General features: G+C 34.9%; 1 protein-coding gene across 2 annotated transcripts in view; it reads right to left on the bottom strand.

The window, feature by feature from the left end:
• il17rd (interleukin 17 receptor D) overlaps nucleotides 1–21,813 on the bottom strand; it is a 42,675-nt gene that overhangs the window by 9,013 nt on the left and 11,849 nt on the right. The window contains exons 1-8 of one of the 2 annotated variants that reach the window (XM_051913175.1): nucleotides 13,478–13,578; nucleotides 11,566–11,614; nucleotides 8,935–8,998; nucleotides 6,733–6,858; nucleotides 2,696–2,814; nucleotides 2,453–2,573; nucleotides 2,248–2,292; nucleotides 1,978–2,129 (exon numbers count right to left, since the gene is read on the bottom strand). In XM_051913175.1, the coding sequence (XP_051769135.1) occupies nucleotides 1,978–2,129; nucleotides 2,248–2,292; nucleotides 2,453–2,573; nucleotides 2,696–2,814; nucleotides 6,733–6,858; nucleotides 8,935–8,998; nucleotides 11,566–11,614; nucleotides 13,478–13,578 (777 nt within the window). Of the gene's footprint in view, nucleotides 1–1,977; nucleotides 2,130–2,247; nucleotides 2,293–2,452; nucleotides 2,574–2,695; nucleotides 2,815–6,732; nucleotides 6,859–8,934; nucleotides 8,999–11,565; nucleotides 11,615–13,477; nucleotides 13,579–21,813 lie in introns of those variants that run through there. The other variant, XM_051913174.1, reaches the window with a different exon arrangement.

The following is a 21,813-nucleotide window of genomic DNA, read 5'->3' as shown; positions in this document are numbered from 1 at the left end:
CATAATAATTTATTATTAGATTATTACTATATTTATTATAAACAATAGCCTTTTGAAGCCATATGACAAACAATAATAATTATTATTATTATAAAAATAATGAATTATTAAATAAGTAATAAATACTACTACTACCACTACTACTAATAGATATAATAATTAATAAATAATTTAAAAAAATTAGAACTATTATTATTATTAGTAGTAGCAGTATTTATTAATTATTAAATATTGTATTATTAATAATAATAATATATTTGTTATTATATATATATATATATATATATATATATATATATATATATATATATATAGAAAATTATTTGTAATAATAATTTTAGAAGTAGTCATATTTATTACTTATTATTATTATTAATTATAATTATTGTTATTATAAAAAATAATTAATAATAAATACTACTACTAATAGATATAATAATATAATAATTATATTATAATAATAATAATAATTATAAGTATTATTATTATTATTATTATTATTATATAATTATATCTATTAGTAGTAGTAGTAGTAGTAGTAGTATTTATTACTTATTACTATATGTATTAATATTAATATCATCACTGTTTTGAATTCCTGTCATATGGCTTCAAAAGGCTATTCTTTACATTATTTTTGGAGTCATCAGCATCAGTCCCCATTCGATTCAATTTCTCTGTGTGGAAAAGAGCAGCATGAACAAATTCTCCTTTTGTGTTTCACAGCAGAAAGTCAAATGCGTTTGAAATTACATGAGGTAAACGATGACAGAATTTTCATTTTTGGCTGAACTATCCCTTTAAGAGAGTTAGCCCTGAACCCAAAAAACATGTGTCCTTAGCCAAAAAGAAAGACAGATAGCCGTCTTCTAACTCCCAGCACAGTTTCTATGTGACGAAGTGCTGCTGTGAAAGCACTCAGGTCTTTACATTTCCGTTTCCATCACAACCAAAGCGTGGAAAGCAGCAGAACACGTACAGTACGTCTCCCGTGTGGCGTGATCACTCAGAGCGGCTCTGTGAGGTTCAGGTCTGCAGGCCGACTCAACAGACAAGACTATATATCATTCCAGCTGTCTGGGAAGAACATTACACGCTGCTGGGAACTTTAACCTTGAACATCTCACTTCCAGCCACATCTCATCCCATGTGTGTGTGCAAAGCTTCAGCGCTAACAGAGTATGCAAACAATTACAGTTATCCAATGATGAAAACATGCAAATCATTAGGAAACGCTCCTCTTTCCCGAAAAAATAACAGCACACAACTTTTTATGGACATTTTCCATTCTTTCTGATCTGAATAAACAGCTACTGTACCTTTAAGATTCTAAGTTTACTGATGCAATTCAAGTTTACAGAATAGATTTCATCCTAAAAAACACTAAAAGTGACTTTTATAATGTTAGTCAAGGTTTATTGTCCCAAAAATGTAAATGTAGCTTTTTATGGCAATTTCCCACCTTTTCTGATCGGAATAAACAGGCTGTTTTTTGCTACTGTACCTTTAAGATTCTCAGTTACCTGCTACAATTCATGTTGTTTTTCATCCAGATGAAGCGTTGAATATTTAAATGTGGGAGGCCATATGATGAGCTCATGGTTATGACAATAAAAATAAGGCTATTTCAGAACATACCTAATTGCATATTATTTTTGACTAGATTGTTAACGTTTTCTAATGAAAATGCGAGTTTTAAAATGGAAACAGCATCGTGAAACACCATAGACAGCAGTAAAGTCCAGTTTTAAAGCAAGTCTAACAGATGTACAGACGTAACTCTGCACAGAACTTCTTTTAAGCACTTAACTCCCATCATAAACTAGTCTGAACGACATGAGAGTGAGCATTTTGTGGTGAATTATTCCTTTAACAAAATTTGTATCTCAAAAATCACCTGAATGCAAGTGTTTATGAATCTGTGCTAGAATTTCCCAATGAAGTAATTAGACAAAAATGCAAAGTGAAAATGCTCACAGGTTTGCAGCGCTTCAGTCTGAAGGGCCCCTCCTGTCTCAGCTTGTAGTACAGGTAGTAGATGGTGAAGCCGAATGTGGAAGGGGCGTGGTCAAACACAACATGCAAATTAGATCCCAGCTGAGAAACATTCAGCATCTTGGGCTTCCAAACTGTCAAACGGAAACAGAAAGGAGAGTTTTGGCTTTATTTGAGATCCCTGTTTAGGCCGTTTCACAGCTCGGTTAACAAAAACAGATGAATTGGATTTCTCTCTCTAAAAGAACTCACATGGTTTGCAGACGAGGTTATCCGGGCCAAGAAGCACTTCACAAGCTGTGAGAACGCAAGAAACAAGGCAGAGAAATGACTTCATGTTTTAAATTTACTGAACTTTTCATTTTAAACATCCATTAAGTTAGAATATGACACTCTAACTGAGTAAGTGAATATTGTTTCAAAAGTAGAACAGAATAAAGTCAGGCCTAACACTCACTGTTAGTGCGCAGAAAAGATGGTGGAAAGAAGCTGTCGTTCAGGAACGTGGGAAATGGCACAATCCTGACCATGTAGTCGGATTCAAAGGCGAGACCTGCGAAGGGCTGTGAGCTCATCCTCTGTTGGGAAAAATGCAAAATGGTGCCAAACAGATGAATTTAAGCATAAAAATTCATTATACGTCTGCTATAAACCATATTACTATAGATTCTGTTTCATCGAACATGATCCATATACTTACAATGGTTTTGTAAGAGAAATTAAGCTGCCGCGGATCCTTCAGGATCATGTGCTGGCACTGTTTTCCCTCGGGGTTCTTGTCCTCCAGATACACTCTGAATCCTTTCACATGTTCAATACCTAGCAGATCAAACGGGTTGTATGAAATAAAGGGGTTAAAAGCACAATATAAATCCAGATGCGCACCTGTGCAGGTAAAAATAGTTATGAAAATGCATAAATTATTAAGCAATTCATAGTTGCATTGTGCCAAGAGTGTTTATATAACAGATCACATCCTAAAAAGCATTAAAATGGATTTATAATGTTAGTCAAGGTTTATTGCCCCAAAAAAGTAAATGTAGCTTTTTATGGCCATTTTACATCCTTTCTGATCTGAATAAACTGGCTGTTTTTGCTACTGTACCTTTAAGATTCTCAGTTAACTTGAGCAATTCATATCAATATGTAAATGTGGGCGGTCATATGATGAGCTCATGGTTGTGACATCACAAATGACTATTTCAAAACATATCCTTTTGCATCTTAGTTAACACATTTTTTACAATTTCTAATAAAAATGTGAGTTTATAGCATCATGAAAGAGAGGAGCTAGCCACAGACAGCTGTATAGTCCGACTTTACAGCATTAATCCGAGGTGCAAATTCAAACTTGCTTGAGTCTCGCCATCAACTTCTTTCTTTAATCTTCCTTTCCTTCCATTTTTATTATTATTATTATTATTATTATTATTAGCACCCCCTGAAGAAAGAGAGGAGCCATTATCCACAGCGAGCGGACAGGAGCATGCGTGCCAGCGGAGCATTCCCGTGCCCTTCAAAGTGTGCCAGCCTGCCTCACTTTTAATTAGATTTCTGTCTTATCAGTTGCAGAGGGAAGAGGGCAGAAGAAAAGGCTCCCGCACACATTCCGTGTGGTTCCGATTACCACGGCGGGGAGCAGCCTGAGAGAGCCCAGTCTTTGTGCCGGGGTGTAACTCCACACCTCCGCCAGCCTACAGATAGCATCAAGAGAGAGCCGTCCCATCACACAACCTTCAAAAACATGACTGAAGGTGAAAAAAAAGCTGTGGAACTGGTTGTGCGCTCTCGTTTTCCTCGCTTTTTATCTTTCCCTCAACGGGTTCCTTTAATATAAATAGTGGTAAGGTAACACTTCACAAAAGGTTTGATTCGATAACATTAGGCGTTATATACTAATAATGAAAAATACTTTTTTCGGCATTTATTAATCTAGGTTAATGTTAATTTCTATATATGCATTTTTAACATTTCATTAGAAAACAAATGAACAATGAACAATATTTATTAAAAAAAAATATCAGGGAAATCAGAAAACTTTTTGGTCAGTCAAACCATTTTGACTTAAAATCCCCCTGAGATTTTAAGTTATTATTTCAATAATTTAATAACACATTTGCATGTTCGTGGTTCTCTAATGTTGATTCATGATTGCATGACAGACCTGCATGATAAAATGTTCAATATAACTTTAAAATATGCATATAAAATATAAATTATAATATAAATTATAATATAAAAAATAAAATAAAAAAATAAAAATAAAATAAAAAAGTAAATAAAATATAAAAAATAAAATAAAAATAAATAAATAAATATAAAATATAATATAACATAATAACAACATAATATATATTAATATTCATTTAAAATACATATTTAATATATATTTTTTTAATAATATAATATTTAATAATTTAATATTTTAAATATAAATATTTTAAAACAAAATATTTAATAAAATAAAATAATTCTATATCTTTTTGTGTTTTATTTGATTGTTTTTATTTTAAAATCATTTATTTATTTATATTTAAAAATATTTTTTTGCATTTCTATGATTTAATTAATTAATGGCTTTTCGTCAACTCCTGCAGGTCCCTCATGAAGCCCTAATCTAGACTAATAAATGCTGTAAAATAAATTTTTCTTCATCGTTTTAATGCATTAAATAAATGTTAAAAATTCGGACATCCTTTATTCAACCTAAATGTCATCCTAAACCCATAAGAAGAAATTCTGAAAAATGATCATGCTTTAACCCATTCCATGAGAGAGAATGGGAACTAGTGCTGTTAAATTCCAAAAATGACATATAAACACCATAAATGTACTGTAAATGTGGTTCATATGAGTTTAGTGGGATATATTCCCAATCTTCTGAAGCCATGTGACAATTTTGTGTGGGAAAATGACTAAGTCATTATTCGGTTTACACATATGCGTCATTCTAAGTTTGTAACTCATGCAAGTTTGAGATTTGAGAACTATGGTGAAGAGAAAGATCTTCAGTGAAGAACGGCATACGATAATATGCTCTAGTGCAAGTGAGACTGCCATTTTGTGTGTTTTTTGTACTTAAAACAGTCCCTGGTCACAATATGCTTTCATTGCATGGAAAAGAACATTTGAGTTTTTCTTTGGGACAACATGAGGGTGCGTAAATAGCCGTTTTTTCACTATCTAGCCAGTGCTAATGATGAATTTTCATTTCTTGGGGGTGAACTATCCCTTTAAGCTTAGCGCATGAGGAAAAGGCCCCACACCCAAGGCTTTCTTCTTTGAGTTTCTTTAATATACACCTGAGCTGTGTCAAGTCCTGCCCCAGTCAAAAGGATTAACCTCGAGCAAACAACAGGCCACATTGTCCCGCTTGTCAGGCGAAAGCTCGCATTACCAAGTTCAATAGCGCCCTGGCAGACGGAAGCAAGGGACATCCCCATCTTTCTCTCAACCACACACGCACACATTCCTCCGAGGACAAAAATCACAGCACTACTGCTATGTGCCGATCTATTCCCGTCTCTTGGACGGATCCGTGGGACTGTCAGAGCCGAAGAATAATACGGCCCGGGAGGAGGGAACCTGCGGCTTTGATCAGGACGAGCAGGAACTCTCTTTGAAGAGCCTTTCTTTGAGCTCCTCTTCCATTCTCTCCAGGCTGGAGATAGACTGAGATAAATCACCCTCATGTGCAACCACCCATGCAACACACATGCACTTTAAAATGCGCTTTGTTATGGGTTCGTGCACGCTAATGGAAAGCGCAGACATGCAGTCTGAAATCTCTTTTTTAGGACTGTTTGGGGACAAACTTTTCCATCTACTGAACCGCCAATGGTTATTGATTTCAGTGGAAGGGAGTAACTGACTGGAAGCAGAAACATAAATAACTGTACTTTTCAGTAGGTTGACAGTATGTCAGCAGTACTATTAACAAGCAGTTTTTCATGGCATTTTTACATTATACATTACATTATACAAATATAGAGGAGTATATGTAAATAAATGTGATAATAAAGACTGATATATCTTGATGCAACTAATAAATATATGCACAAAAATTAAAATGTGTATATATATATATATATATATATATATATATATATATATATATATATATATATATATATATAAAACATGCACATTTATCCATAACAAATTACACTGAATGCATTTATATTAGTGCTGTCAAATCGATTAATCTGGATTAATCGCATCTGACATAAAAGTCTGAGTTTACATAATATGTGTGTATATATTATATATGTGTGTATATATATATATATATATATATATATATTATATATATATATATAAATACACACACACACACACACACACACATATATATAATATATATAAATATAATAATACAAATTGAACGCCATTCCAGAAGTAACTTTTCAGATTTTGATTAAAGATTACCACAACAAACTATTTTTTTCTGTGTATTAACTTGATGAATTGTGTATTAACTTGATTAACTTGAAAGGAATTGCACAGATTAATTGTTCACCACAAGACTAGTAATGTGCGCTAACAAAGTAAACAGGGTCGATTTTGATTTCATGACGACTTTAATGTTAACTAGCGTTGTTAACTACTTTTGCAAAACAACCCGTTCTTGATATACTAACAGGCCGTCCCACCCCCCAAACTCAGTCCACTGGGACAGAAGTTGACATGTCAGGCATTTCAGAGTAGTTTCTCCAACACTACTGAGAAGAAACCTACCGAGAGGGCTGGCCATCCAATGGACCACCACGGCCGCCTGGCTGTCACATGACAAGTGACTGTAGGTGATGTTGTTCACTTCATGGATGGCGTGTTTCCCCAGCGGATTCCAGTTGAGAGAACAGTCTAATTGGGATAAAAAGAGCAGGAACACAAAGAGAGAGAGAGTGAAATAGAAAGACAGACAGTGTTTCCCTGTGAGAACATCGGTGAGATTCTTTGGCAAGCTCCGAGAGAAAATATGCAGCCATGCAAGGAGACACTGTTTCCCCACCCCCTTCCTTCCTTCCTTCCTTCTTTCTTTCTTTCACTACTTTCTTTCTCCTCAGCGACTACAGATAAGCAGGTATAGGAAGAGGAGCAGTCGCTTGTGTCCCTCACACCCCACCGCTCTTTCTTACGCAAGCCTTATTATGATGCTAATGAGAATGGCTTTGAGCCGAGGCCCGTTCCCGTTCGTAGTCACGCATAATGGGGATTGAATGCCGAGGAAAAATCAGGATTAGCTACAGGATGAGAAACTTGACTTTTCATCGCTTAAGGGGCGGACAAGAGCTCAGGAAGTTTGACTGAAACAACATTTGGCATTAACAGGAGAATAAATACTATATTAAGCCAAGCAAAGAGAATCAATTAAAGCGAATCTCACACAGAACATATCATATTTCATTACAAAAGCCACATTATATTATGTATAATAATATTATATTTTGCTTGAAAGGCAAAGTGTCTCATTTCTATGTCACTAGCGTCACCAAACGGAACAATAATGACTGTTTTCAAACAGGTTGCCCCTCCCCATCTTCTATTGGTTGGCAAACAAAATTAGTCCAACCCCAAAACTCACACCACTGGTTGAAATATGTATTGAAATATATTTTGTGAAGCTTATATTTAGGACTTATATTTATTTTTTTAATTGTGACATTATTATAAAGACAATTAAGCACCCAATTCTCATTATCATAACGCAAAAAAAGGATATTATTTATGCGTACTGCCTTTTTTGGTTTATTATGTTTAACGCTGATTTAAATAAAAATAATTGTTATAATATTCTTAACTTTATCCCCGCCATTTATGGAATTTTCCGTCATTTATGAGACTACACTTCCCCACCACTGACAGAATTTTCCGGCTTTCCGTGTTTTTACTATTATACGGTAGGGGGCGCTATTACGCATCTTCTAAAAGAGTACAGAATCTCCAGATCAAAACACAGGCAAAAAAGGAGCAGAAACAAGTGATAAAAGCACTGCTTATGCACATTGTAGTCTAATTTTCTCAGATTTTTGTTAAAAATGTTGCTTTTTTAATGAAACTTACCCACATTCAAGTGTTGATAAAAATAGAATGTATGAATCTAGAATACATCACACATTACATTTTTGTAAAAATTATCAAAAATGCTGGAGATGATCATAATGCAAAATAAATAATAATTTATTTAAATAGAAAATATTGTTGCATCAATATGTTTTTGTTTATTTAAATTTACAATGATTTAAATAAAACAAATTTTTAGTAAAAGTAAAAATAATTTGCTAATTTTCCCAAACAACTCATTACGATAACGCAAAATAATTAATGATATATTTTTAAAATGTAAAGTACTGATGCATCAATGTAGTATGTTCACTGCTTTTTTTGTTATTATTTATGCTGATTTAAATAAAAATAATTTTATGCATATATTTTTTCTTTTTTTTAATAATATATGCAAGAATTTGATTTGTGATTCAGTGAAAAAACGAAAAGGAATATGTACAAATGCATAATATTGATACATCAATCTGTTTTTGTTTATTTAAATTTACACTGATTTAAATAAAAATAATTTTTAATAAAATAAAAATAATTTGCATAACTTCCCCAAACAACTATCATCACCACAATGCAAAATAATTAATGATATATTTTTAAATTGAAAAGTATTGATGCATCAATGTAGTTTTATTGGTATTTATGCAGATTTAAATAATTTTATGCATATAATTTTTTTCTTTTTTTAATAATTTATGCAAGAGTTTGAATTGTGATGCAATAATGAGAATTTAATATTAATGTCACAGTGTTTTTAAGGTGCCAAAATATTTTCTTTGTGCAAAATCTGTTGATTTTGGGTTCAAATGTGACATATTTTAATTAGATCCATACATTTACTGCACAGTTACAGAGAGGTCTGACTATAAAATGTCTTACTGTCATTTCGAAACGTGACTGCGAGTTTGCGACCGCTCTCATCGCCGCTGGAGGACTGCGTTCCCTGCAGAGAAAGAGGAAACACGAAGCAGAAAATGTTTTATTACACAGCCATCACTTCCAATTTACATGAATGCAACATCTGAAGTTCACTGTAATGGCAGCATTAGGGACGCCTGAGAGACAAACAGCAACTTGTGTAACAGGAATGTGAGCTCGAGCCTTCAAAACCAGCAGCACTTCATGTGGTGACAGCCGCAGCACACAATCCCACAATTATCAGACTCCTGGCACTCAACAACACCGCGATCGGTGCCAAAAGACAAATATAACCCTTTAAACACAATATAGCATTCACTGACCCAGAAACAGCCACACGCTGAACTCAGGTGAGATAATGAGCGGTTACGGCTGACTCCAGATCAGCACTTTAAAGTGCATAAAAAAAGAAGTCAAAACAAATATGCTTGCGTGACAGAACCAGACAGCCACCGCGCAAGACTCGTGAGCTCTGTAATCAGCATGCCTGATCGGGGCGGATGTGTAAAAACAAAAAAGGAAGATACATAAAATAGGGATTATCAAATAAAGACATATTTCAAGAGAAAAGTCACAGGGTGAAGGGTGTTCGCAGACATGGAGTGACACTAAAGAGGCCTTGTTCTTGTGTGTATCACAGATCTTATCGTCTTCCTCGTGTTATCTGGGATAGAGGAAGTTGTTTGACATGGCGGGACGAGACACAATTCACTCCCACCCAGAAGATGAGAGTTAACAAAACATCAATAATGGGCTAAGTCTGCTGTCCTTTACTGTTTAACAAAGCACATCAATGATCACATGATTATTATTGCCTAATATTTATTTTTAAAGTTAAAAAAATCATTCATTTTGACTATAAAGACTATACAGGTTACAAAATTTATCCCAAAGTAAAATTTTGACATTTTAGCATTGCATTTTTTGGACATTTTTCATGGAAATGTAAAAACAAGATTCAAAGATTATTATACTATTTTAGTCTGTCTACTTTAATGCTTAATGTTTATTTCAGTGTGTTACTTGCCACTCCTTTATAATTAATTGTGAAATTTACTAGCAATTTCTGAGTGAAAACATTTATGTTTGGGTCACTGACGAATAAGGTTTTTAAAAGTGTAAAAACATAATGGAGATATAATTAATTTTTAAGTTTTGTTAAGTGTTAACAATGAGATTATGTGTTTTTTATAATCAATTAACACTGCTTTTGTCAATTTTTACGAGATGGACAAAATTTGTCACCAAAAAAGTCACCAAAATTTTGGTTTTACCGAATGACACTTTTGGTTATACCGAATGACGATATTTTCAAACAATGCTAACAGGCTGATATCTAGCTAGTTTCCTAGTTAGCTTGCTAGCAAACATTTTATATTTAGTACAAGTTTTTAAAATATTACAACATTTTCCATGTTTTATAGCGGTTGTACCAAATGACCTGATGTTTCGGGACATGCGTATGAGCAAGTGAAAACCTGAAAGAGTTAAAAGAGAGTTAGTTACTTTGCTTCACGACCATGTGGTCTTTTGCAGGTGTCTGCATGATGTCACATCCTGTCACATGATATTGACCGCATACTTGATCCAAAATGGTCCCTTTATATTGATTACTCCAAATGACATTCTTTCTCATAACAAAGCAACGACTTCTACACATAATTTTAATACCATTTTGCACTATGTTGATATATGATGTTATAAAATCATGCCAGAATATAAAAAATATGTACATTTATTACATTTTAAGATATTTAATCACAAATGAAATGGCTGTGTTTAAAATACCTTTATATGTAGCAAAATATAATTAAAACCTTTTGGATTCAATAAAAGAGATCTAGCTGTACTACCTTACATAAAAAAACATATTGTTCCTTACATAAAAAACATATTGTTTTTTATTATTACTAAGACCTTTGGACAATGATAATCCTAGCCAATGATTTTCTAGTTATTTTTACCCTGTACAAAGAAAGCACTGTCAAAACAAAAAAATATCTCAAAAGTTGGATCAGCAACTGGATCGACACCCCATGCACCTGTTTGGTTCACTCTGGGAATATAATTTTCAGTGCTGATCTGTTTTTATCCTGGGTTGGAGCATCTCTACTCCCCGTACAATCAATTTCTTTCTCCAAACGCATAAATCATCTACAGTTTTTCCTAAAAGCTCTACTGAAAACCCCAGCAATCACATAACCAAAGATAAACATGACAGACGATTTGTGCATGTCAAAAACTATTTCGAAACTACTTCTCTGCTGCCAATCCAGTAAATGTCAATGATATTTTGCTTACATGAAACTATGCAGCATGTGAAACTGTAGAATTGCTGCTTTGCATAAATTATTTGTGGGAAACTGCTTCCAAATTGCGGTTTGAAATGTTAAGTGAGCAGATCTCTGGACTAAAAATAATCCAGCAAACAACCTAATTTAACAAAAGCACTTGTTAATGCAAAACCATCAGTGAGCTGCCACTAAAACGGTGTGAGTAAACTACTCAACATATGCTCAAGACTTGGACTAATCTGTCTTAATGACATCCTCTGCCCCATTTCCACAGGATGTATACTGATGAGGGCATGACCTCTTGACCCGGGAGTCTCGCTGACCCCATACCTGGACCAGATGTACAACTACAGACAAACAGAGCAGGGTTATTATAGTAAAAATTGAACTATTAAAAACATGTTTGTTGTTTAAAATAAAGCTGAAATAAAATAAAATATAACATATCAAAAACTTACTAAACAAAATTGGAAATGTGTCTTTGGCAACTAACTGAAATGAGACTAAAATTACAAACTGGAAAAAAAATAAAACAAAAACAAAAATAAAAATAAATGAAACCTAAAAAGCAATATTTAAAAAAAAAAAAAAAAAAAAAAAAAAAAAACTAATTAAAATTACAAGCACACATAACAAAATTGCTAAAAATAGAAGAATCAAGAAAAAAATAGAATACACATACAAACAAACCTGGGGTATAATAATAAAAAAATAAAAAAAATATAAATAAAATAAATAAATAAAACTAAACAAAATTAGAAATGTGTCTTTGGCAAATAAGTTGAAGCACTAAAATTACTAACTGAAAATTGATGAAAACTAAAACTGAAAAAAAAAAAACTGAAAAAAAAAAAAAAATTAAAACTACCCCTAAAAATTAACACCTAAATAAATAATTATTTTATATATATATAAAAAATATTAATACAAACTACAATGGTGCATAAATAATAGTAAACTGACACTGAAACAGACAGACCATGATTATATATAAAATAAACAATGAAAAAGTTATTTTCTAGTTTTCTTAGGTTTATATTTAGTGTTAGTGATTCAAGCAAACCCCTAACACTACATATTACACTTCAGTTTTGCAAATGCAAACAAGCATTTTCAGATTTGCAGATCCTGCTCATGATGTCTAGGAGCATTTGTGGAAAAACATCCGGGACTTTTACTGGGAAAACTCTTGTGAAGGTTTAGCGCTGCAGTTAATGAACTGAGGGGAATGAAAGCACAAACTAATTTGGCTCATAGCCCTTGGCCTCGCTTTTAAAGCCAGAGATTTTAGGTAGCAAAAAAGCATTTACTGCCTCAGAAGAAGGGGGCGGCTGACTGATTCCTCATTTAGCACCAGAATAAAGTGAGAAAGTCAACAGCTCTAGAGCTGCACTAATGGCTCCTGCCATGCTGTCCTGGGGTTGTTTTAACACTGCGGGCCCAGCGGGGTCCTGAGGGTCATGGCGGACACACAGACAGCTGCTGCCGTGACTGTTACACACCTGCAGATAATCAGACGAGCAATTCTGACAAAAGACTCACATCTCTCAGAGCCACGGCAGACACTTCATCTCTTTCTGCAGAGCATAGCTCAAAAAAAAACATACCATTGTAACAATCATCTCAAAATATCACCAAAATAGTTATAGTGATGCATGCTTTGGCTAATGTTCATAGTGATAGTGATTTGAACAAACCATTTAAACCGTTGCAAGTGCCCTAGACGTGCATGAAAACATCCAAGAGGCATTTTATTAGTATTCATTGTCATGCATTTGGCATCTTACGTTGCATTAGGTATACACTTTCCTTGGAACCATGATCTACTGTTTGAACTTCAGAAGAATGTTCAGACTTACAATTTTTGCCTGTCACATGATAAAACGGGTGGGAAAACATCCCAATGACAGCCATAAATAATAAACAGCCATATTTATATACTATTAATACAGTTATTAGTGCAAGAAGTTTTCAGAAACTTAAAGTATAAGTTATTTAAAGAGTTAAAAAGTATTTAATGTATTTAATGACATGCAAAATTTCCTTGAGTTTAATTGCACATCTTCCGGGTCTAGTTCTCTCTCTCTCTGAATGTTTGTGATGGAGGAAGGGCACAATGCCTCCTAACAAGCCTGTCACACTCTCCCCGACACCCTTTTACGACCTTCCTCAACAAGCAGCACACCCTCCTCCTCTCCTTCCCCTTGTACCTGTGGGCCGTTGGTCCCGCTGAGAGGAGCCGGGGCTTGAAGACCTTCCGCAGTCGCTCTGACGTCTCGGCCCTCGTTGTGCTAATAGCCCCAGCAGTCATTTGGCATCCTAAAACTTCAAATGGACAGTTTGGGCCGGGGGTGCTGCAACGGGGGCCCATAAACCTGCTGCATCCCATGTGGCAAATGAGCAGAAATGTTGCCCGTGAGGTAAAACAAGGAGGTCAGACCCCGGTCAAACAAGGGTCCCCACGCTTTATTAGGCCTTATTAAGTGATTGTAAAAGAGGGAAGACTGTGTGCCTTTTGTTTAATGACCGGGGTCATTAAATGCACCGTGGAAATTAAGAGAACACACAATGACCCGAGTCAAGACCAATCTACAATACCATGGTAAAATTCGAAGCATGATTTTGCATCTGCTATGGTTTTTTGGACATGTACCATAATGCAATGTTTTTTAATCATGTACAATAGAAATAATGTCAGTAACACGTTTTTAGCATTATCATGGTGTACCTTGGAGTACTATGCAAATACCACAGTATATGAAGATATACTAGTAAGATTTTTTTTATGTTTTTTAAAAAAAAGTCTCTTATGCTCAACAAAGCTGCATTTATTGGATCAAAAATAAAATATGAAGTGAAATATTATTATAATTTAAAATAACTGTTTTCTATGTAAATATATAATAAAATGTAATTTATTTTTGTGATCAAAGCTGAATTTTCAGCATCATTACTCCAGTCTTCAGTGTCACATGATCCTTCAGAAATCATTCTAATATGCTGATTTGCTGCTCAAGAAACATTTCTGATTATTATCAATGTTGAAAACTATGGAAGCTTGTTTCCGCCACTGAATAAAAAATAAAAAAGGTATAATTGCGACTTTTTATCTCACAATTCTGACTTTTTTTCTTGCAATTGCGAATTTACATCTCGCAATTCTGACTTTTTTCTCAGAATTGTGATATAAACTCGCAATTGTGCGTTATAAAGTCAGAATTGCTCGATATAAAGTCAGAATTGCGAAGTATAAAGTCAGAACTGCACGATATAAAGTCAGAATTGCGCGATATAAAGTCAGAATTGTCCGACATAAAGTCAGAATTGCACAATATAAAGTCAGAATTGCATGATATAAAGTCAGAATTGCGAGTTATAGTCAGAATTGCGTGATAAAAGTCAGAATTGCGTGTTATAAAGTCAGAATTGCGAGATATAAAGTCAGAATTGCGTGTTATAAAGTCAGAATTGCGAGATATAAAGTCAAAATTGCAAGTTATAGTCAGAATTGCATGATATAAAGTCAGAATTGCGAGATATAAAGTCAGAATTGCGTGATAAGTCAGAATTGCGAGATATAAAGTCAAAATTGCGAGTTATAGTCAGAATTGCATGATATAAAGTCAGAATTGCGAGTTATAGTCAGAATTGCATGATAAGTCAGAATTGCGAGATATAAAGTCAAAATTGCGAGTTATAGTCAGAATTGCATGATAAAAGTCAGAATTGCGAGTTATAAAGTCAGAATTGTGAGATATAAAGTCAAAATTGCGAGTTATAGTCAGAATTGCGAGATATAAAGTCAGAATTGCAAGATATAAAGTCAGAATTGCAAGATATAAAGTCAGAATTGCGTGTTATAAAGTCAGAATTACGAGTTATAGTCAGAATTGCGAGATATAAAGTCAGAATTGCGTGATATAAAGTCCGAATTGCGAGATATAAAGTCCGAATTGCGAGATATAAAGTCAGAATTGCGTGTTATAAAGTCAGAATTGCGAGTTATAAAGTCAGAATTGCGAGTTATAGTCAGAATTGCATGATATAAAGTCAGAATTGCGAGATATAAAGTCAGAATTGCGAGATATAAAGTCAGAATTGCGAGTTATAAAGTCAGAATTGCGAGTTATAGTCAGAATTGCATGATATAAAGTCAGAATTGCGAGATATAAAGTCAGAATTGTGCAATATAGTCAGATTTGCGTGTTATAAAGTCAGAATTGCGAGGTATAAAGTCAGAATTGCGAGTTATAGTCAGAATTGCATGATATAAAGTCAGAATTGAGCGATATAAAGTCAGAATTGAGCGATATAAAGTCAGAATTGCGTGTTATAAAGTCAGAATTGTGAGATAAAAAGTTACAATTACTTTTATTATTATTATTTAGTGGCGGAAACAAGCTTCCATAGAAAACAGCTGTGCTGCTTCATATTTTGTGGAAACTATGATTCGTTTTTATTTTCCAGTATTCTTTGATGAATAGAAAGTTCAAAAGAACAACATTGATTTGAAATAGAAATCTTTTGTAACATCATAAATGTCTTCACTGACACTTCTGATTAATGTAATGCATCCTTGCTGAATAAAAGTATCTATATCTTATTAGAACGCAAACGTTTGAACAGTATTAATACATTAAACATCATGATGCATATCAAAAAAAGTCCCATGCAACTGCCATAGTAAGAGTTTAATGAACAAAAAGAATGAAGATCAGTTTGAACGGTCTTATTATCACCTCTCGTCAAACACACGCACCTGGCAGGAGCGACAGAAGAAGCCATTATGGGGATGAGATTTAGCTATTGTGCGGGATCAGGGATACAAGCGTGTCTGAACAGAGCGGCGGCAGGTGACGGGGTGCGTGTTTCCTGTTGAACACCAAAGGCCGACCCATCCAGGTGTTCCACCTTCCATATGAATAATAACAGTAATTATATCATCCGAAACTAGGAAAAAACTTCACAGCATGGGAGCTGGGCTCCGTCTTTTATGCATTGATTTCCTTTTATGTTTTCACAAAGACTGAGTTCTCGTCACGACACCAGAGCAAGTTAGTTAAATTTTACTGTACACTGTAAAAATAATGATAACACTGTACTTAAAGCCTATATATAATGCATTATAAAAGTATATCAAAGAATTAATTATGCTTGTAATGAACCTCATAATGTAAAGTGTTATTTACAAGCAATTTCTAAGTGAAAATTGTTTCTACACTTTTTTTTTGTGTGTGTATTAATTCAGTGATAAATTGTCAGCTAGTTAGCACACTGTCCCATTCTGAAATGTTAACGTTACACAATCTAATCCAATCCCGACACACATAATCAAAGCAGAGTGTTCCTGGCCTAAAAAGTACCTGGTTTGGCATCTAACCTCACACATGAAGCTAATTTAATGAGAACACTGCCAGCTATGTTCCAAGTGTAGATGGTTCTTCTTAAGAACCCAATTAGCTGTAACCCATATGGAGACAACAGCAAACAAGCCAGCAGACCACACTTTTTTCAAAGGGCAGCTATTTGTTTGATCCTTCACTGCTTGAATCTTCTCCCACCCGACTCTGAGGAAATGCAGCCCTCTGGGATTTTGCCCCTGCATGGAAAATTAACATGCATGCTATCAGTTTCTATTTGCTGAAGGGGAGATAGTGCATGATGGGATATCTGACCAGTGATGATCAATCAGACGGACACTGCTGGTATTCTTTGGTCTAGGACCAGGAGGGGGGGGGTAACTAATCTCCCTATCCTGAGAACTTACTAAATTACCCAACGGCATTTGTTAGGATTATACGTGACCTGCATTTCTGTGCTTGCTTTACAAATTCCCCCGGTTTATCAGAATAGACTGTTACCCATTTACAAGACACGATCTGCCTCATATGGAGCCCAGATGATGAGAGTAAACTTCATGAATAAATATCACAACAGCGCTTCAGTGTAACCTGAGAGTACAACTTGCCGCATGATGTGTGTGTGTGTGTGTGTGCGTGCGTGCATGCGTGCGTGCGTGTAATTAATGAGCAAATAATAATAATAAATATTTATTGTCAAGATTATTTCACCATAGAATAAAAAAAAATATGTGAAAAAAATAAATTTTATTTTACAGTCAACTGCAAAATTACACACTAATATTTGTGTCTTAATTTCTTAATTTTCAACTGTTAAAAAAAACAACAACAAGCTTTTATTTTGGTGCATTACTGCAGGGTTAAAGCTTATCCTTTCTCATTAAAAGTCATGTGTACATTCTCATGTGTACGTGTTGCATTGTAGCTTTGGGCATGTAAATAAAAAAGCTGTGCTACACTTTGAAAAGCACATGAAATCACAGCCTTTTCAACACTAAGCCATATTGCAATTTTGATTTTATAGCGATTAATCGTTCAGCCTTACTAAAACTCCAGACATATTTTTGCACATCCATTTTGCATGCATAAACTTGACATGAACTAAACCCCCAGAGCAGCCAGGCCTGCATGTGCCATCACAAATGCAAGAAATCAAATGATATTGCGTGGTCGAGACCTCGTGGGCTGAAGACGTCTCCTCCAATGCGATAAATCCAGCGCAGGAGAGCGGACGCTGTAAAGTTAAAAGGGGTCAGAGTCTGCAGCAGCCGCTCTCCATCATTGTGTTTGTCTTACATGCTCTTATGATATTGAGCTTCAGATCTGGCTGATCTGAGAACGCAGAGCTGCTCTCGGGGGGCTTGTTCCTCAGCGCTGTGAAAACAAACAAATCCCCCAGACCACTTCTCACTGTTTGTACAACAAATTGCTTGGAATATAAAAAGAAAGAACAAAGCAAGATCAGCGCTGGCTTGATTTGCAATGTTGTGACGCGGAAGAAAAAGACGAAATTGTCTTTATTTTACAAAATACACCCTGTTTGCTTTAATACATGCTACTGGTCTTACTGTGAAAGATTTATGCAATATTAACTGAAAACCAATCAGTTCTTTAGTAAAGCTGAAAAATTCTGGATAAATTCAATTTTTTTTTTTTTTTTTTCACAAACAACTTTAACAAAATGACATGTAATTTACTCGATGTAAAAATGTTAATTGCTGCAGTCTATAAAAAAAATGTTTGATTTGAATAAATTATTTAAAAAAATGAATGAATGATTCAATGACTCACTCGTAAAGACTTCACTTGTTTCATTACTGGATGAACAGTGTTTTTAAACAAACCTCTTGAATGAATGATTCAATGACTCACTCATAAAGACTTCACTTGTTTCATTAGGGGACGAACAGCGTTTTTGAACGAATCTCTTGAATGAATGATTCAATGACTCGCTGGTAAAGACTTCGCTTGTTTCATTAGGGGACAAACTGTTTTTTGAACAAATTTCTTGAATGAATGATTCAACGACTTGCTTGTAAAGACTTCACTTGTTTCATTGGGGGACAAACAGTGTTTTTGAAAGAATCTCTTAAATGAATGATTCAGTGACTCACTCGTAAAGACTTAGATTGTTCCACTAGGGGACGAACTGTTTTTGAACAAATCTCTTGAATGAATGATTCAATGACTCGCTGGTAAAGACTTCGCTTGCTGCATTAGATGGCGAACAGTGTTTCTGAACAAATCTCTTGAGTGAATGATTCAACGACTTGCTTGTAAAGACTTCACTTGTTTCATTAGAGGACGAACAGTGTTTTTGAACAAATCTCTTGAATGAATGATTCAATGACTCACTTGTAATGACTTTGCTTGTTCCATTAGGGGACGAACAGTTTCTGAACAAATCTCTTGAATGAATGATTCAATGACTCGCTCGTAAAGACTTCACTTGTTTCATTACTGGATGAACAGCGTTTCTGAATGAATCTCTTGAATGAATGATTCAATGACTCACTCGTAAAGACTAATAATAATAATAGATATTATAATAAAAATATTCATTTTTAATTGTTATATATGAACTAATAATATATTTTATACATTTCATTATTATACATATTTCTTTAAAATTACATTTATAATAAAAATCACATCAAACAAAAATTACAACAAATTCACATTTCCTCCTTGAATCAGCTAAATCCGATGAACTCTCTTCCCCCAATGTCCAAACAAAGGAAACAAGCACCTTTTTGCATTGGATTTGACAAATCTGACCACAGCCTAGCTTAGCAGAGCTCGAACACACGTTTCTCATTTCCTTAACATGTGTCTCCAATTTCATATTCCAAAAAGAGTCATTTTCCAGGACAATCACCGTTGTGTTTGCTATCAGGTCCTTTTGTTATTAATCACTTTTATACACAACTTTCTAGTGGGTTCATGTATGACTCAGCAAAGACTTTTGTTTGTCTTGAGGAGTCTGTGTTTACTGTGCCGGTACCATGGTAGAGTCATGGTGTAATATGATATATAATCTTGCATACAAACTTTATATGTTTTTGTCTTCTTGACATCAAAAACAAACAGATCCAGATTGAGTTTCATGCATTTGTGTGGCGGCATTTCCGACTGCCGCCCTATAGCTGCAGGTGATCATGTGGCATTAATGAGCAGGTATCAGCTTTCTTCATCTGCGTAATTATGGTCATCTCAGAGCACGTCTGCAACTCAACGACAGCTACCAACATCCTGCACTATTTCTAAGCAAAGCAAATGAGTGACACTGATCAAGTAAGTCTTGGCACAGACTGTCAGATCTCCTGCCTTTATCCAATGCTTTTATCGACATAAATACATTCAACAACTACATAAAACTCTGAATCGGTACTGATCAAGTACCTAAAACATCCGACTCAGCCTAAAGAGGAACCGGATGGGCAGGTCAGAGAGGGAACATCTGATGAAGGGTCAAATGCTGGAGGGCTTCAGTCTGCTCCCCTTAATGTCTTTCCTGTCTTCCCAGCTCATTCTGTCACAAAAACGCTCCCATATGCCATTACATTCGCTCTGAGGAACTTAACCAGCTCATTTTCGTAAACAGAGCACAGTTGAGGTGCTTGCTTGATCTAATAAACGTTCATTAGCATGTACTTCCCTTCACATACACAAAATGTAAACACCTACTGGACTGAAGCAGGTTTACTTCATTATCAGTACATCAAAAATCATGTTCAAATGTGAGTCTCAATTATGATCTTCAGGCTTCTGAGGAACGTTTATGTGTTCATCTCTCAATCAAAATATATGTTTTAAAGATATATGTTTTGATTATGTTTTCACTTTTTTAACTTTAGTTAGTGTGTAATGTTGCTGTTTGAGCATAAACAACATCTGCAAAGTTACGACACTCAAAGTTCAATGCAAAGGGAGATATTTAACAGAATTCGCTGTTTAAGGACTACAACAAACAGCTGTTAGGGACTACAACGCGCTTCTTCCTGGCTTAGTGACATCACAAACCCTAGAATTTACATAAACCCCGCCCCCGAGAACACGCAACAAAGGGGGTGAGGCTGTGTTGGGCTGCTTTAAAGAAGAGGGAAAGTTGTAGTGGAGAGTTGTTGACATGCCGTCATTTTACTCCGGACTGCTTCACAAACGAGGGTCAATTCAACGCTGGATTTGCACAAAAGATTAACATGATGGTACATGCTAGTCGATGAGTTCATCAACTCCACAGCAACTACAAAAATTTATCCACTAACCATTCAGAAACGTCTAAAAGTTGTAACTTCTTCCTGAGTCTCTCCATCAGTGTCGACTCCGGTTTGAACAATGTAAGGCTGAACACCGTGACTGACAATCCTCATTTTGGCTGCGTGAGATTTTCCAGCTTTGTTGTTGTTGAGCAACCGAAGCGTGAGCTGTTAAAGCTCCGCCCTCTTCTGGAAAGGGGGTGGGGAGCAGCAGCTTATTTGCATTTAAAGGGACACACACAAAAAGGGCGTGTTTTTGATCACAACCAAATAGGTGCAAATTTGACAAGCTATAATAAATGATCTGCGGGGTATTTTGAGCTGAAACTTCACAGACACATTCATGGAATATTACATCTTGTGAAAGGGGCATCAAATATCATTCTACTAAGACATATTATTGGTACAGACATAGAGTGACAACTAGGGTTGCAAAAGTCCGGGAACTTTAAAGTTGGAAACTTAACAGGAATTAATGGAAATAAACTGGAAATTTTGCAAAATTGCAGGTTAGCCTATAACAGGGAACTTAAAATGTAGTTGAACATCTTGCAGCATAATCTTGGTTAAACAGCCAGATTTAATGCACATTCAGTTGAATTTCTACCCTGTACATTCTTTTTAATTTCCAATCAATTCCCTTTAATTCCCATTAAGTTTCCAACTTGGAATATTTCCAAAATTCCCCAGCTTAACTTCCCATGGAAAGTTTTATGGAAATTTTCCGCCCATTTGCAACCTTGTTGACGACTGACCACTGTAAAACATTTTCAGCTGGTTAGACTTAGAAATGAAAGTTCACCTCCTGCATTAAAAATGTGAGTTAACTCAACTAAACATAAGTTAACTCAACTTGAAGATAACCTTTGTTTAAACTCACAAATAGTCAAGACAATGCATTACTTTAAGTTTAAATTTTAACTTAAA

Source organism: Ctenopharyngodon idella, chromosome 11 (genome assembly GCF_019924925.1).
Source record: "Ctenopharyngodon idella isolate HZGC_01 chromosome 11, HZGC01, whole genome shotgun sequence".
Classification (NCBI taxonomy): Eukaryota; Metazoa; Chordata; class Actinopteri; order Cypriniformes; family Xenocyprididae; genus Ctenopharyngodon; species Ctenopharyngodon idella.
Note: the sequence above shows the minus strand (reverse complement) of the source record. Positions and strands in the feature narration are given on the sequence as shown.